The sequence below is a fragment of the Canis lupus genome, chromosome 28, assembly GCF_003254725.2.
Source record: "Canis lupus dingo isolate Sandy chromosome 28, ASM325472v2, whole genome shotgun sequence".
Taxonomy (NCBI): Eukaryota; Metazoa; Chordata; class Mammalia; order Carnivora; family Canidae; genus Canis; species Canis lupus.
Genome location: NC_064270.1, coordinates 7,432,745 through 7,450,945, shown reverse-complemented (window position 1 = coordinate 7,450,945; position 18,201 = coordinate 7,432,745). Strand labels below are relative to the sequence as shown.

Below are 18,201 nucleotides of genomic sequence, written 5' to 3'. Positions count from 1 at the left end.
ACACAGTCCTATCTGGTCTCCCTGCTTCCTCTCCATCCACTACTCCTAATGTGATTTATGTAAGATGTATATGTAGTTTGTGCGACATCATAGTTTAACATCTTTCAGTGGTTCCTATCACCTTCCCAATAAAGCAAGACAAATAAGGTCCTTCATAATCTGGTCTTTACCAGTCTCTCTAGTCTCATCTCTTACCACTTCCCTAAAGGTACCTTAAACACTTTCCGTATCAAACTACCTGTATTTGCTTGCATAAACCACAATCTCTTTCCACAGTATCTGCTATCCTTCTTACCTGGAGCAGCCTTTCTCCTCTTCTTTTCCATCAGATAACTCTTACTTATCTTTCCATTCAATCATCACCCTCCGTGGAAGACTTCCATTATCCTGTGGGCTGGGTGAGTCTTCCTCTGTATTCTCACTACAATTTCCAGTGCACAGGCTAACTACACCACCCATTCTGCTATCTTATAATTGTTTATCTCTGTGTCTTCCCACCTGACCATGAACTCCCTGAGGGTAGAAAATATATTTTCACTTCTACATCCCTATCACCTAGCAAAATGCCTGAGATATAGTCAACAAAAGTTTCTTAAATAAATGCAAGGAAAATTGAACAAATGAACAAAGAAATTCTAAAAGGATGCTATCCAGTCCTGGTTATTGATATATTATGTAGTTTGCTGAATAGATCATGAATAGAGTTGTCCAACAGAACTTTATGCAATAACAGAAATGTTCTCTATCTCCAGTGAACTGAATTTTTAGTTAATTTAATACCCACACATGGCTTAATGCACTGTAAAGCTAGAACATACTATGTATATATATTGTATTTATTTCAAAATAACTGAGGATGGCTGAGAATATTCCTAATGTTTTCATCAATTAAAACTAAACTGTGAGTTCTTCCACTAAACAAGAAGCTTGTGAGAAGTAGAGATCATTTCTTTTACCTCTATATAATCCATGTTTGGTGTATAGGAAATATTCAGCAAATAATGTTGAATGAACGAATAATAATACAAATCATTCATTTCTATTAATATTGTCTAATGGTTTCAATAATTCTGGAGATATTGTTCAACCTTTGAAGTTTTAAAGAAATGAATACTAATTTGGGGGATGCCTTTAAGTACTGTCTCCAGATTCCCTCTTGGCTCATCTAGGTCTTTATTTTTTATATGATTTGTCATATTTGGGGTTTCTGTGTTTTTTCTCTAGATTATCTTTAAAAAAAAAAAGATTGTATTTATTTATTGGAGACAGAGAGAAAACATGAGTGGTGGAAGGAGGGGCAGAGGGAGAGAGAGAAGCACTCTCTCTGCTGAACAGGGAGCCTGAATTGGGGCTCCATCCTGGGACCCTGAGATCATGACCTGAGCCAAAGGCAGACACTTAACCAATTGAGCCACCAGGTTACCCCTCTTAGGTCATCTTTTTATTATTTTTATTTAATAATGCCTACTCCCTATTACGATATCTATTTCTTTGTCATTTAACCATGTCAGGAAGTATATTTTTTAAAAACACACATTGATCCTGGTCTTTCTATACAATATTTTAAAAGTTTCCAGGGAAAAAGAATAGTTTCTAGGCTTTCTAAAGTTTATTTTTAAACATATTTTATTTGTAAGTAACCCACCATGGGGCTCAAACTTACAGCCCTGAGATCAAGAGCTGCATGCTCTACCTACTAAGCCAGTCAAGTGCTCCTAGAGGTGTTGTTGTTGTTTTTTTGTTTTAATAAAGCTACTCTAAATCTTTGTGGTTTTTTTCCTCTTAATGGCCCAACTTGACCATTTTTTGAAAACAAAAATCACTTCATGATCTACTCATTTCCTCTTATTTTCTGCTAGAATATGGAATTTAATAATAATAAGTGATCCAAAGTTTAAAAATACCTTAAAAGAAAGACTAGAAGGGAAGATGTCTGATCTTACTGGGAAGGTCTTTTAAAACAACAGAGTAAAACTACTATATAAGCCTAACTGGGAAGGAGACAAGTTTGAATTAATTTAGAAGAAACTGAAAGTGAAAAATAATACATGTTAATATATGACAAATATAATGACAAAAAACGTCTTCCAAATTGGCCATCTCCAAAGTTCTAAGAGAATAAAGAATATCTGTAGCCAAAGCCATGAGTTATTTGTATATATAACAAAAAATTTTGCCCTCAGGATCTACATATAGATGTATAGGGTTTAGTATGGGGGTACAAAAACTGCTAAGAAGTCAGGCTGGAAGAGAGCACTTGGGTGACTCAGTTGGTTGAGCATCTGACACTTGATTTTGGCTCAGGTCATGATCTCAGGCTCCTGGGATTCAGAACAGAGCTGGGCTCCCTACTCAGTGGGGGAGTCTCCTTCAGGATACTCTCTCCCCTTCTACCCTTTAGGATTCTCTCTGTCTCATATAAATAAATCTTTTTTTTTTTTTAAGTCAGGCTGTAAGTATTTATCCTGGCATGAAAATATAAAATCTTCTCTGAAATTAAATACAGAGGGAATAAGTCCTTGAACAATCTTATCCTAGGCACAGTTATTTTTACTAAAAGCAGAGAATGTACATTATTTGGAAAACATCTACAAGAATATTTAGGATTGTCAGGGGTGGGTGGAAGCAGAAGCAAGGGTCATAAGAGCAAACAGACCAAAAGACTGACAAATGATTGAGAGAGAGAAAATGGGGAGGCTGGCCAGGCTAGTCTCAAGACTGTGGACAACAAGGGAGAGGTATATAAAATGGAATGAGTTTGTAACTAAATAAATGACTGAAAATAAATATAGTAGTCTGCATATTAAAGAGATTCCTAATAATTCTATTTCTTGCTAGATCTGAAGATTTAAAGTAGCTAATTAGAACTAAAATTTTGGCTAGGCAAAGAAGGTGTTCCGTGTGCTCCAGATGTGTCATTAGAAGGAATGATGAAGAGCACCATCTAGTGGTTTTTCTGGTGGTGAAGAACTCATGCCTAGAAGTCCAGGGTCTTAGAAGTTTTGACTTTCAGACTTATATTGTTACATGTGATTGGGAGCAATGGGATGTAAGCCTTTAGGACCAAATGTCCCATATAATGGCATCCAGTATACTATAAAATGAGACGTTAAAATATTGTTCTATGGTATATATCCACGTGATTCTCCCTGAATCCTTTTATTTGGAGATACAGTTCTTTTTTCAAGGTTAGAATTAGAGGCCCTGAGGTCAAAGCCATACACACACACACACACACACACACACACACACACAGTATCTATAAAGAGGCTTCATCCATTTTTGTAAGTGGGCTAAGGCTTTATTCAAAATGAAAAAGACCAAACACCTGGGTGGTTCAGTGGTTGAGCATCTGCCTTCCGCTCAGGGCGCGTGATCCTGGGGTCCTGGGATGGAGTGTCACATCGGGATCCCCACTGGGAGCCTGTTTCTCCCTCTCCCTCTGCCTATGTCTCTGCCTCTCTCTGTGTCTCTCATGAATAAATAAAAGTCTTAAAAACAAAACAAAACAAAAAAACAAGACCAAGGCCTTTACTTTTTTTTTAAGATTTTATTTATTTTTTCATGAGAGACACAGAAAGAGAGGCAGAGACACAGGCAGAGGGAGGAGAAGCAGGCTCCATGCAAGGAGCTCAACGTGGGAATCCAGGATCACGCCCTGAGCCAAAGGCAGACGCTCAACTGCTGAGCCACCCAGGCGTCCCAAGACCAAGGCCTTTACATCTAGAGATTCACCTATTCCTCAATAACTCACCACTGAAACAGAGACCAGTACTCTTAAACTTGGAGCTTTTCTAATATCTATGGATTTAAGATGTTAAACTCTTAGGAGTGGATAATCTCATCTGGATATTTATACAGAATGTATGGGAAAGGATTCTAGATCTATTTTTGGGTACTTCAACTCTTTCTGATTGCCCAATGCTCTGGAAATATTCTGTATTTTGTTAGTGATGTAAAAGATTTCTGAGACACCTTTATAAAAACCTAAGAGGACATTTTGATCTTTTCCTCTATGTATTTGCATTTACAAGGAAGCAATATTGGGGCCCAATACATAACAATGTGTTTAATAAGCATAAAACAAAATCACACATTAAGATTTAGAACATCTGCTTCACACCAAGTGTGGCAAATGCTCTTCTAACTAAGAAGCAATTTCTCTTGAAGTTATACAAAGTCTATTATAGGATCAAAGGTTCCATGCAGTTTTCAGAGGTGGCTACATTTGCAATTCCAAATGCATGCCTTCCTGACTTCTCTAATCAGGTAGCTATAGTAGCATTTTGATTATATGGTCAAGTTAATCAAAAGTATCCGCTTTATTCATGCATAGACTCTACCTTGTATTCTTAATCTATACAGCTTTTTATTTAAATTAGGTCTATTTCTTATACTTACTCAAAGTACCCTATACTTCTATAGAATTTAACAATTTACAGTCATATTTACTAGTGCAATTATCTAATGATTGCTTCCCCTGGGCTTAAACCCCAAGACAGTGACAACCTTTTCTGTTTACCACTATATTGCTTAAATACCAAACACATAATAGATAAGAAGGAATTAATTAATGTATGAATTCAAAGCCCCACTTTTGTTTGCCTTAAAAATTTTACTGCCTCCCAATCATAAACTAGCATGCACCTTGGAAATTATCAATTCCATATCCCATATTTACAGGAAAAACAGAGGCTTCTCGATTGCTGAATGGTTTGTCCAAAGCCACTTGCCCAAAATACAGGCAGTCAGGATTAGAACCATCATTTCAGCTTCCTGACATATGTTCAGATCATCTTAAGACTGATTTGAAAGAAATTTTTTAAGAAGTTTACATAAAGGGGCACCTGGCTGGTTCAGTCAGTGGAATGTGTGTCTCTTGATCTCAGGATTGAATTCAAGCCCACACTGGGTGTAGAGATTACTTTAAAAATAAAATAAAATCTTAAAAAAAAAGTTCTACCTAAGTTCATATGATTCTACATTCCTGAACTCAGACATTCTTTTTTTTTTTTTAAGATTTTATCCATCTATTCATGAGAGATACAGAGAGAGAGAAGCAGGGACACAGGCAAAGGGAGAAGCAGGCTCTATGCAGGGAGCCCGATGCAGGACTCGATCCCGGGTCTCCAGGATCAGGCCCCGGGCCAAAGGCAGGCGCTAAACAACTGAGTCACCCAGGGATCCCCATTCATGAACTCAGACCTTCTATCAAGTTTCACCTACTATGGGTTAAAAAAGAAAACGATCCAAAGAAAAATGACCAAAGGGTAGTAAAAAAACAATCCCCTAAGAATATATTAAAGAAACTTTAACTCTTTAAAACAGGTATGATTTAAGGGGTTATTTAAACATAGTTATCAAATATGAGAAGAATTTTTATAAATGATCTATTATGTCTGCATCAAAATCTTAAACAGTCCTGAGTTGGCCTTAACTTTTTGACAACAAAGGCAGAACTCTAGAAGAGACAATTGTAAATTATAGAGACTTCCTGATTAATTTGTTCATTTTTCAACAAGTATGCTGTAAACATAGCATTCTATGAGGTGCCTACAATTATAAATTCTATGTTGAATATTATTATCTATCCTGGAAGTTAAATCTTTTTCTTCTCTCTCTGTCCCCCTTCCCTTTCCTTCCTCTCTCTCTCCCTCTTCTCTCCCTTTTCACACCTGCCTCCAGTCCCCGAATCATGAGATGCATTCTCTAGGTCTCATCTGTGTGATTCTAACCACCTTAATCGTATCAAATTGTACCCTTACTTACTCAATAATTTTATGTATTTTCTCCTCCAAAATGTCTGCAATCCAACCTCTTCTCTTCATTACCACTGCCCAAAGTCAAGCTCTTTTTATCCTTCACAAAAAAGTTCTATAATCTTTAACAGGTTTGCCTACTTGCAGTATCTCATTTCAGTTCAATTTTCACCTGACACAAAGTTAACTTTCTATGACAGATTTCATCATATTATAGTCCTGATTAAAAAGTTAAAGCGGTGGGCAGCCCAGGTGGCCCAGCGGTTTAGTGCCACCTTCAGACCAGGGAGGGCATGATCCGAGACCCGGGATGGAGTCCCATGTTGGGTTCCCTGCATGGAGCCTGCTTCTCCCTCTGCCTGTGTCTCTGCCTCTCTCTCTCTCTCTCTCTCTCTCTCTCTCTGTGTGTCTCTTGTGAGTAAATAAATAAAATATTAAAAAAAAAAAAGTTAAACTGGCTATTGCTCATTAAATAAAGTTCAAGCATTAGGAGTCTAACTTTTTCCAGTCATATCTTGTAATGCTTTCATCATGCATCTTGTAGTTGAGCCACAGAAGACTGAAGAATCCCCAAGCATTCTCTCACCATAGTGCTTTTGTCTAGGTCATTCCCTCTACTCAGAATGCCCTTCCCTGCTTTTGATTAAATCTTATCCATCCTTTAAGGCCCAGTTCAAATTTCACTTCGATTACAGTCAATCTTCTCAACCCCATGGAATAAAGAGTTGCTCCCTCTCTACTACAAGTAATATATACTTATATAAAGAGTTGTTATTTAAAAAAAGAACTGTTATGTTCTAGTATAGTTATTTACATGTCTGCCTCTTCCCAACCAACCAGACTATGAGATCTTTGAAGCTTGTTTCAACCTGGATTTCCCTGTATATACCAGATAATAGGTTCTCATTAAACATTTAAATAAATGAATCTTCCTATGAATCATTTGACCTTACATGGGAAAAATTCAGTTGCAGACTGAAATTTTAGCTTAAGCCAGTTTAACTTACAAGGATGTGTGTCATAAGGAATACCAGCAAAAATTGTTTAAAAAAACAAGTGCGCACATAGATGGATCAGTGCTAATTCTTTCGCCATCAGAAAAATAAAACAAAAACTAAAAGTACATGGTTGAATGTCAGAAACAAAATTATTTCCATCTACCCATCTTCCCAACTTCAGTGAGATGTCCTTTCCATTTCTACCTGTAGATTGACATTCTAAGGCCTAAAAAAATATATGTATAATGTTTTCACAAAGCAATGATGATGGAAAAATAAACATTCTGCTTTCTGATCAAACCCAATTAAAGGAAAAATCTAACTTAGAATAAAGGCTATTTTTTAAAAAGTTTTTAATTTATTTATGAGAGAGAGAAAGTACATGTAGGGGGAGGAGCAGAGCGAGAGGGAGAAGCAGACTCCCTGCCAAGCAGGGAGCCTGACATGGGGCACGATCCCAGGACCCTGAGATCATGACCTGAGCTGAAGACAGACTCTTAACTGACTGAGCCACCTCATAATAAAGGTCATTCTTTAAAAAAAAAAAAAAAAAAAAAAAGGTCATTCTTGATGTTAATATTTCATGTTCATCTCCTATTGCTTAAATTCGTTGACTTAAGCCTTTCTTAACTTGCCCAGGATCTGTGGTGGTTCATGGTCTCTAATTCCTAACCCCTGCTACCTGATTTCCTTGGACTCGGATCTCTTGTGAGTATAACACAGACTAGTAAGATTTTATGTTAATCTCAAGAATGAGTCACAGTCTTTTAAGTAATGATTTCTGGGCCTCTTGAAGAGAAAGTAATTATTATGAAACAATATGAGTTTATAAAGAATCAGAGTAATAATTTTCTTCTTTTAAAGGGTAGACTGATTGATAAGAAAAATCTAATGGCCATTATTATGCCCATATGCCAGCAAGGCATCTGACAAACTTGCTTATTACTTTGAACAAAACCATGAACTAGATTCAATTAGGGAATTAGTAACTGGCTGAAAAAAAAACTCTTAAGATACGCATAAAATTCTGAATAATGAATCTAAGTCAATACAAAGGGAAAGTCCGTATAATGTGGTACTCAAACTTTACCCATAAAATTCTGAATAATGGATCTAAGTCAATACAAAGGGAAAGTCCATATAATGTGGTACTCAAACTTTACTGTGCATCAAAATCACCTTGGGTGTCTGGTGCCCAGAGTTCCCAATTCAGCAGATGAGACCCAAGAATTCACATTTCTAACAAGTTCCCAGGTCCTCATCTGAGGATCAGGTTTTGAGAACCACTGATTTACTCTATCTCATGATATAGATATAAGGTTGTGTTCAATGTTTTGCTAGTAACCCTGTTAAATATGTAAAAAGCATGATTACAAATCTGCAGTTGATATTAAATTTTGATATAAAAAGACCTCAATAGATTAGTTGTGAAACAAATCTTAAATTTACAGGATAGATGCCTGGGTGGCTCAGCAGTTAAGCATCTGCCTTCCACTCAGGGCATGATCCTGGAGTCCTGGGATCGAGTTCCACATCAGGCTCCCTGCATGGAGCCTGCTCTTCCCTCTGTCTATGTCTCTCCCCCCTCCCCCTCTCTCTGTGTCTTTCATGAATAAATAAATAAAATCTTTTTTAAAAATTTACTATGGATAACTTTAAAATCTCAAAACAAAAACCAACTATACAAATATAGGATAAGATAAACAGAGCTTAACAATTACAATCACATGCACACACAAGAGACAAAGATACACAGGTTTTAGAAGACTACAGCTTCAATGATTTGAGAATATACTCTAGTAACCAAAAAAGGTAATAATAGTTTGGGCTTTGGTAATAAAATATAGGCTATGGAACAATGTATTTGATAATTCAACTGCAGATTATACTGGTTCCCCCATACCTGAGTTTCCTGTAGTCAACTTTGGATATTAGACATTAAACAGAAGGTAGTCAAACCAGTTTATTCAAAGAAGAACTATGGATCTAAAATCACATCACATGAGAACAGTAAGAGGAATTGTTGATGTCTGGCCTTCAGATGAGTTGGAAGGATATAAGAGCAGTTTTCATATATTTGGTTTTCATCCATAATTGCTTATGGATGAAAATTTGTTTTCCTCTGTATGACCCTAAGCAGAACTGCCACATACAGACTGCATCAGACATCTTACTACATATGGGTCTCTAGCTGAGGAGAAGAGAGGGTCGCAAGAGAAGGGCTGACATCTAGACTACATTTCACTTGATAAACCATGTGAGGGGGGTTGAGTCCACCTGAAAAAAAGGTGAACTTTTTCTAATTCATATAAAACAGACAACTCTAAATGGCTTTTTCCTTTTAGTAGGGACACCATTTCTAATTTGCACAAAGGCAGTGGTGACTATAGCTAAGGAAGAACTAGCTAAATAAAGAGAAGTTTAGAGAAAGTGATTTCACCTCATTGGAAGAAATTGATAGAGCGATACATTATATGGAAACACATTTTCTGAAGAGTAGTTAATCGCCAAATTGGATGTTCAAGTACTAGCTGGACAACTACTTGGCACGGTTATTTAGAGAGGATTTCAAGGCAGAGGAGTATGTATATGTTTATTATCAGGTAAGTGGTGAAACTCAATGATCTTTTAGCTTTTAGGACTCTACATTTGAATTATCTACCTATCTTCTCCATATCCCAGTTGATTCCTGTGGTATTCAGACCCTTCTCTTCACAAATTTATGATGCATTTTGGCCTTCCTCCTACCTAGCCAAATTCCTCTTCTCCTTTCCCTGCTCCAAAATATAGAAAGCATACATGCTGCATCAATACTGAAAATAAACTTTGTATTTTAAAAAACTGCTTTCAGGGTGCCAGGCTGGCTCAGTTGGTAGAGCATGCAACTCTTTATCTCCGGGTTGTGGGTTAGAGCTCCACACTGGGTATAGAGACTACTGAAAAATAAAACCTTAAATTAAAAAAAAAAAAAAAAGGAAAGGAAAAAAAAATCCAGATTAAAAAAAATAAAAATACTATTTATTTTATTTTATTTTTTTAGATTTATTTATGATAGACAGAGAGAGAGAGAGAGAGAGGGGGGGGGGGGCAGAGACACAGGAGGAGGGAGAAGCAGGCTCCATGCCGGGAGCCCAACGTGGGACTTGATCCCGGGACTCCAGGATCGCGTTAAACTGCTGAGCCACCCAGGGATCCCCAAAAATACTATTTAAAATAAGATGCAAATTTAATTCTCTAAATATTCAATAAAAAAAAGCTAAGTTTCATTTTTAAGTGATTTATGAATCAGTCACTAAATTCATGATAGGGGGTAGAGTTCTTTTGCACCAGAAAGATAGTGGAATAAACATGGAAAATATAATATTGGTTTACATTTCTTCAGTTAGTACCGAATGCATGATACTATATTAAGTGAGTAATGATTAAATAATAACATGATAAGTATTAAGGAGCAGAGTGAATCGTAGGCATAATCTTAAAGGAAGCTGAGTTATCTTGTGTGGTTTTCTTTGAATCCTGGTCTCTCCCTTCCCATATCTATAGTGCCTAAACCTTGGCTCCCATCAGGCTAATAAGGTTTACCCTTCTTGTACTTAAACCTAGATTTCCTGAGTTATGGCTCATCCTTAGGACCTTTCTTTTCTTGGTCTCTTCCAAGAGAATAGTGCTTCAAAAAAAATCAGCATTTTAAAAGCAGCCTTTAATAACTCCACCCAAATAAGTTAACTAAAGGTAGAAACTATCTATGGAAGGATAGAGAAGCAAAGATTTTGTTGAGCACAGCTAGACTAGCCTTTTATGGAGAGGGAAGACAACACAGAAGATCTAGATACCTAGAGCTGACTAGCCAAACAGTAATTTCCATTTTTGAACAAAACACCTGAGAAGATACAACCAAATGCCAATAAAGTATTCAGCCACCTAATTATTTTGAAAACACATTAACGATGTAATAATACAAAATACCTCAAGCAATATTTATGTAAGATGTTTACATTGTAATGTCATACTGTAATGATCTTATTAAGACAAACTTTATAGAACTTACCAAAAAAATCAGTTTCAAACTATTTATAGAATGGAATAACAATTATTTTGAGCTTAGAAATTTGTAAAAAAAAAAAAAAAGGTATTATTTTGATAAATATTTAAAAAATAAAAAATACCACTTTTAAATGATAGCTGTATTTTGAGAAAGATATATAATAAAGGGCTTTCTTTTCTTTTTTTCTCCCCTCCCCTCCTCTCCCCTCCCTTCCCCTCCCCTTCCCTTCCTTTCCTTTCCTTTAACCAAACTAGCTAATAAAGGTTTTCTAACGAGAGGAAACAGAAATGCTTCCTAGGAAAAGAAAATAAGTCCTCTTCCCTAAGGAAAAACTAACTTTCTTTTCCTTTGTAAATAAGCATTTCTTTTTTTTTTTTTTGTTTAAGAAATAGGTAAGTTTTTAAAAACTTTGGACTTGTTGTTTTGCTCAGCAAACTGATCTTGATCAAATAGCTTAGATAATTATTCATTTTAATATGAACTCTGTTTTCCCTAGTAGAATGCCTTATACACAGTGGACAGATATTTTATATTTGTTGAAAAATTACCAGTCACTCTTGCTTCAGTTCCAAGTTGCTGATATTTTCAATGTCTTTCATACAGAATATATTATTGTAATATTTGTCTCAGACAGACATTTTATAATCCTTCTTGTCCCCCACTGATTTTCAATTTATCAACAGTGGTGCCTGACTCCATTGTCAACCAGGGATTTTCATCATTTAATTATTTAAAGAGCTATAACTTAATGGTGATAAAACCCACATCCAGAAGTATATATTACAAAGCTAATAACCAAACAGCATATCCAGTTTTGAAGCAGACTGGCTAATGTCTGCTCATCTCTTACCTAAAGAAAACAGAATGGAATTACAGAGAGATTATAGAATCTGCTCAGCTCTTACCTAAAGAAAACAGTGAAAAAAAATAGCAAAAGTAAAGGCTTAAGAAATTGAGGGGGAATGAGAACCAAAAATTCAGAATTCAAAAGAAGCTTTGTTTGGAATGCAGGGTCCTAAAATTATCCCTGCAGCAAGTATCCAAAAAGATACCTATCCAGAAAGTAAGTTGACAAAGTTAGAATGATTTCAGCCATTGATGACCAGTATTTAGAGTGTCCTGGCAAGAATGACCAGAAAAAGGAATAAGGAGAAAAATGAATCATCTTTTCAATTATCCCAGTCTGTATAGAACCACTTCAGTGCTTCTGGAGTGCTAGAGCCCTTAAATTGAAACTGAGATATTTTTCTTGAAAGAAACTGCTTCAAAGGCTGAAAATTTCACTGATTCAGGTCTTTTCTCTCTTTTCTGAGTCATTCTTTTATGTGCCATTTTTTTCCCATATAATTTAAATACAGATTCCTAGAAATGCAGGAGATTTAATAAGGTACTTACATTCACACTGTATGACATCTAAATTAAACTGCTGAACAGCTCCCATGCTTATCTGTTTTAACTCACTGTCCAATAGCATCTGCATTAAGGATGTTGACAGATGCTGGCAGGCTGACATGCAAGCAGTCTGAGCAACTTTCCCCTGTTTAAAACAAATATTAAAACCAAAACATAAATAAACAAACATAGAAATACACCACAAAGTATCAGAAAAATTATATATCTGACATTCTTTTTATTGTCTTCTTGGGGGTACAACAGTGATCAACTGGCCTTTCTATTTCTGTATTCTAAGCAGCTATACTTTTTAGCATAAGAATTAAAAATTATATTCTTGTTTACTTGTCCTTCTTAGAACATAAATATCATTAAAGTTCTAATTGTACCCAGGAAAATCAAAAGACAAGTAAAAAATCCATGAATTATTATGTTAGATCTCTTGAAATGTCCCAAGTATTTTTAAAAATGCACATTAAAATATGACATTTATGACATAAAATAATTATATTGACAGAACATTTTATTCATATGATGTTCTTTAAGCTCTGCTTTATATAACCAAGTCAGAATAAAGTTAATAAGCAATATAATTTATTTTCATTTAAACTGTACCTAAAATTAAAAATTTATTTGGAATCATAAGTTCTTCTAGTTAGAACACTGGTTTGTAGCATAGCTTCAATTAGCTGGAGGGGAGGGGAGCTTGCCTACCAATATGATTTCAAAATCATCTACAGATCTACATTTAGTTTTTAAATCATCTGATTATTTAGAAATATGTGGTTAAATAACTACAAATACTTGTGTTTTTCTTTCACTATATATAACATTATAAAATATTTTATACTACAGTAAGCTCCTAAAAACTACATAAATTTTCACTGATAGTCTTAAGGCTATATTTTCTTAAAAATTATAATTTCTAGTATTTAGCCTCTAGATTACAAAGCTGAATCAGACAACATCACTTTTAGTATAAACTGTTAATCTAAACGGATTCTGTATTCCAATTAAAAGCTTAAAATATTATAAAGACTCTCTCATGTACAGTTTTCTAGTGTAACACTGCTCCTAGTATTGCTCTCTTCAACCTACAACCATGTGATTTGGTGATGGATTGACTTCTGTGATAGGATTCAAAGATCTATAAATATGGTCAGAAATAGTGACTTTTGGAAAATGTGTCATGTTTTGCCTCATTTGCATTAATAAATATTTACTCAATGCTATTTGATAATTATGTTTTTTACTACTTTCAAAAAGGCCAATAAAGCTACAAAATGATGTAAAAATCTAAACATAAATGTTTCACTAAATTGGTACAGAAATATTTACAGAGTTGATCTGTTAGAAAAGAACATAACTATATTTTTAAGATGTTTATTAGAACATTTGTTCATTAAACTACACATTTAAAGTCAGACTAGAAATGAAGCAGCTTTTATGAATATGTCTTTAGCTTTCAGAAACTTAGCAGTGAAAAACTATCTGAAATGGAATCTTAATTTCTTAATCAAAAACTTTAGAGATAAAAGCCAATGCAAACAATATATTTGACAGATACTGATGAACTGCCAAAAAAGAATGTAACAAACAATGCAAAACCCAGCATGCTTCAAGATCCCTCAAACCCAAGAGGAATTAGTCTGGGAGACATGCAGCTCCATTCCTCAAGCACCATATCAATATGAATGGGAGGGGGACAAAAACATAGAAAAAGGAGAAATCAATGACATGTCATTTAATTACATATAGTAGGCTTGAAAAATACTTAATGGAAATGTAATTTTGACCTAATGGAACAACTACTGCATTTTAGTTTCATGTACTTCTCCATCCAATCAGCTCCATGTCCTACTTACGTTGCCCCTGTAATATACCAACTGCAAAAGATTAATAAATTGCCCCCTATAATTATTATTATATTCATTTCAAAAGTAAACACACTGCACAATTTTAGTAATATAATTTTAAGGTGGTCTTTAAAATTCAACATGGGTTCAGATGCTAGAAGTGACTATATAACCACAGTACTGGAGCCAAAAATGATGGTAAGAGTACAGAAATACAGACTGTTCCATAATCTTGGTGGAAATAGGTAATGAACACACACACACACACACACACACACACACACACACACACGTGTGCGCGAGCAAATTTAGCTTTTTGTTTAAACAACATATATGATAATAAAACCCTAACACCAAATTTCTTCTGAAATGCATATTAAATACAGGCTTATTGTTCTCAAAGACATAAGATTAAAATATTTCTTATATTTTATAAATTTTCAAATGAAAAAAAATTTTTCAAATGAAATAAAGTCTAAAGCCCAAAATTAAAGTTAATATCAAAGGTTTGAATTCTTTAAATATTTAAAAAGTTATATTCTATAAAATAATACATTTTTAACATGTTTACTTCCTATCTATAAAATATGCACAAATATCCTTAAGTCCATCTATGACTTATATTTAGAAAATTTTTAAGTTTCAAATATTTGCACATCCAAAAAACACCTTCGGCAATTCATTTCTGATGCCTATAGCCCTTGGCACACTTTGGTATAACCAGAACACCCCTTTCTGAACATTATTATTACTATTATTGTGGACATTCTTAATATTATCATTTTCTAGAACAAAAGTAATCTAAGTGCGTTTGCAACTATCTTTAAAAACTAGCCTTTTTCATTAGAAATGCTGTTTTTTAACAAACAAAACCAAAATAATGAATATATTTCAAGCACGTAGGAATTTCTGCAGCCTTCATCTGAAAAATTAATTGCAACTACTAACATTTTCTTTCTCTTTAACACAAAGTTCAATAAGTAAAAACACCTGCCAAACTTTTAAAGGTAACTCCTTTTTTACCCTCCTCTAACATTTTGCTGAAAAACAACTTGCAAAGAGAGAAAACCCTTAGACAAACTTCTTAGATTTCAAAGGAACTTGTAAAAGAGAATCTGCTGACATATTAGATCCTTTTTGCATTACCCCAAAGCTTTTCTTCTAAGAACAATTGTGGTAAGGAGACATTTGGCTCCTAGGAAATTCCCAAAGGGTCAACCATATGCATCCTTCCATGGCACCTTCACAGTGCTGCTTTCTAGATCCATGTCTCAAAAGCAGCTTTCATCATTTACTTGTGTGTCAGTCAATATGATTTATGGACTGCATTCAACAAAGTCAAAGCATATAGAATGAGAAATATGACTACAATCTGCTAATTTGTTTTGTATTGAGCCACTTAAGAGTCAAAGACCTGATGTCAGACTGAGACCAGCAACACAATTAACCAGTCGGTGACAGATTCATCCATCCTCCCTGCCAGGCTGTGCCAATCAAAGACAGCATGAGGCGACATTTGGTGAAATCAGTAAGAAAACTCATTCTCTAAGCAACCTATGTGAGACCTTGATTGACACTTTTTGAATTTAGTTTGTGGAACACAGCCACTCTCTACCCTATAGTCCCTCACTGCAAGCTGTGAAATAAAGCTTTTAATGCCAATCACAGGAACAATAAACCACAAACCACTAACCCTCAGTTTAAAAGGACTCAAGAAAACACATCTGTTTGTATGTCAAGCCAAATTTCTAAAATAATTTACTATTATAGATTAGGATAAAGATACTCCATTTCCTTTGAAACACCACAAAATGACATGGTAACAAAAATACAACAGATTTTATTAGATTTTGGCTCAAAACTGTTTTGGTTTCAAAGTAATATTTTGATAGACCTACTCATAACAATAGAAGAAATGTAGAATACTTAAAAACTAATTTGACACATTTAAATTTTCATTTGAAGTTTTCATTTCTGTCTCACCATTCTCTTATTTCAAAGATCTAATAAAAAAAGAAAGGTTTGATTTCAACAGTAATTATTTGAAACCATTTTTCAATACTGCTTTCATTCTTTCTCAACCACATTTAACATAAAAATGTGCTCTTGAAATCACAACCATTCTTTCTGCATTGGTCTCCCTTCCTTAATGATCCCAGGAGAATCCACTTTACTTTATTTATATTCCCACAAAAGGTCAACTTTGCACAATAAACTACTTTTTTATTTAAGTAAAAAGAAATATATAGACTCAAAAATATTGTGCATTGCATTTATTATTCTTTAAATTGGTAACAGATTTTGCTTTAAAAGGTTATGTAACTCTTGTCAGAAAAATCTGGAAAACAAATAAAACCATGGTCAATTTGAATAGTAAATCTAACACTGGCAAAAGAACTTATTAATTAATTCTGATTCTGTACGGTGTTTTACAATTATTTGTTATTAATTTTTTAAGCTATTTAAATTAAAGTGGTATAATAGTGCCATAATATTCAGACTCATTGCCTCTCAGTTTGCTACATAAATTCCACTTAAGACGATGAAATAGTGTTTCCAGAGTTAAAGCAAAAGAGAAAGGGAAGCATTGATGAACTAGTTGGTCAGTCTCCCAAAGGCCAACAATGTATTTAGCCTTTTTTAAGACAAATAGTTTGACTAAGAGAGTGAGGTCTTTCATCAAATGTGAAGTAAACACTAAAATTAGAAACAATTTCCTAACTGATATATGAAAAAAGATGCCTAGTTAAAAAGTAGGTATTTTAACTTATGAAATTTATTATACCTTCTGTTTTTATATAAAAACCATTACAGTAAAAAAAAAAATTAGAGTTTTATTATATAAAACTACATCTTGCTCTTATGTTAATTAATTTTTAATTTAAATTATTTTAATAATATGTTTAAAAGTCCTGATTAAATAAGTCAGGAAAAAACATACCTAAAACATTAGTATAAAATATGAAAATTTCCCTAAAATGACTTCACAAATGCACAAAGATTCTCTTTTCTAGTAAAATAGGCTTCTGGCTGAACACTCTAACACTGACATATGTAACACTGAAATGTCTCATTCCCAATACAGAATGGATGAGTTATAAAGGTTTAAATATCAAGATGAATTCCTTCAGTAAGTTTTAATAACAATTTTAACACTATCTTGAAGATAGATTTTTGAGATTATGCCAAAAACATTCATAGGTCTATCGAAATACACAAATACACCCAACTCTAAACACCTTCAACATTCTCCAAAATACCTCTTTTAGACTTCTATATTCCTCTCATACTCTTTCTGTCCCTACCTAAAGAAGCTTTAACCCCACAAGAAGTGGTTACCACATCAGTAAACCATAATCTCTGCAGTGAAGTATAAATTCACATTCTCCCCTTTCAGGCTTTTCTCCTAAAAATTCCCAATCATAAGGATATGAGATTAACATAAATGCGTGCTCCCGGAGACATGGGGACACACACGTGCATACAGATTAAATAGAACACAATTATCTTAAAGTCAAGAAAAAAATTTCCCCAAACTGGGAAAATTTTAGGACAGCTATAATATATGGCAATTTCTCTTTCACTCAAAACTTCCTTATTCCAACCACTGGGCTCATCAAATTTTGGTGGCCTTTTAATTTTTTTTTTTTAATCTTTTGAACATGGCCTTAGATGACATGTAATATCCAGATTTTTAGCTTTCTGTAAGTATCACTGTTGATGTTATGGCAGGTCCATGCTATCTTCCAATTTGTTTTACCTTTAATAGGTGGAAAGAGAATGCAAAGACAAGCAAAGCAAAGTCTAGAAGAAGTCAAGGTTTTAAAGAAATGCCTCTGCTTCCAAGCAATTGAGAATATCAGAAATCAAGATAAAATGGTGAAAGCTGCATGCACTTTTGCCCAGACTGACAAGAAGAGGAAGCTAGTTTATGTTGTGTGGAAGCTGACAGGCATTATTCCTCTTTTTTTTTTTTTTTTAAGATTTTATTTATTCACTCATGAGAGACACAGAGAGAGAGAGGCTGAGACACAGGCAGAAAGAGAAGCAGGCTCCATGCAGGGAGCCCGATGTGGGACTTGATGCCAGGACTCAGGGATCATGACCTGGACCTGAGCCAAAGGCAGATGCTCGACCACTGAGCCACCCAG

At 34.6% G+C, this 18,201-nt stretch overlaps 1 protein-coding gene and 1 long non-coding RNA gene across 29 annotated transcripts in view; one reads left to right on the top strand and one right to left on the bottom strand.

Moving 5' to 3' along the window:
* The window catches only part of EXOC6 (exocyst complex component 6), a 223,923-nt gene that overhangs the window by 44,094 nt on the left and 161,628 nt on the right, over nt 1–18,201 (bottom strand). For 27 of the 28 annotated variants that reach the window (XR_007406899.1, XR_007406900.1, XM_049103546.1 and 24 more), the window contains one exon: nt 12,198–12,339. Coding sequence is in view for 25 of the 28 variants with exons in the window: in XM_049103546.1 (XP_048959503.1) it covers nt 12,198–12,339 (142 nt within the window). In the remaining 3 variants the exon portion in view is untranslated. Of the gene's footprint in view, nt 1–12,197; nt 12,340–18,201 lie in introns of those variants that run through there. The other variant, XR_007406901.1, reaches the window with a different exon arrangement.
* LOC112672068 (uncharacterized) overlaps nt 6,385–18,201 on the top strand; it is a 29,175-nt gene continuing 17,358 nt past the window's right edge. Inside the window, exons 1-2 of the long non-coding RNA XR_003144009.3 lie at nt 6,385–6,504; nt 7,397–7,465. This is a non-coding gene — a long non-coding RNA (uncharacterized LOC112672068). The remainder of the gene's footprint in view (nt 6,505–7,396; nt 7,466–18,201) is intronic.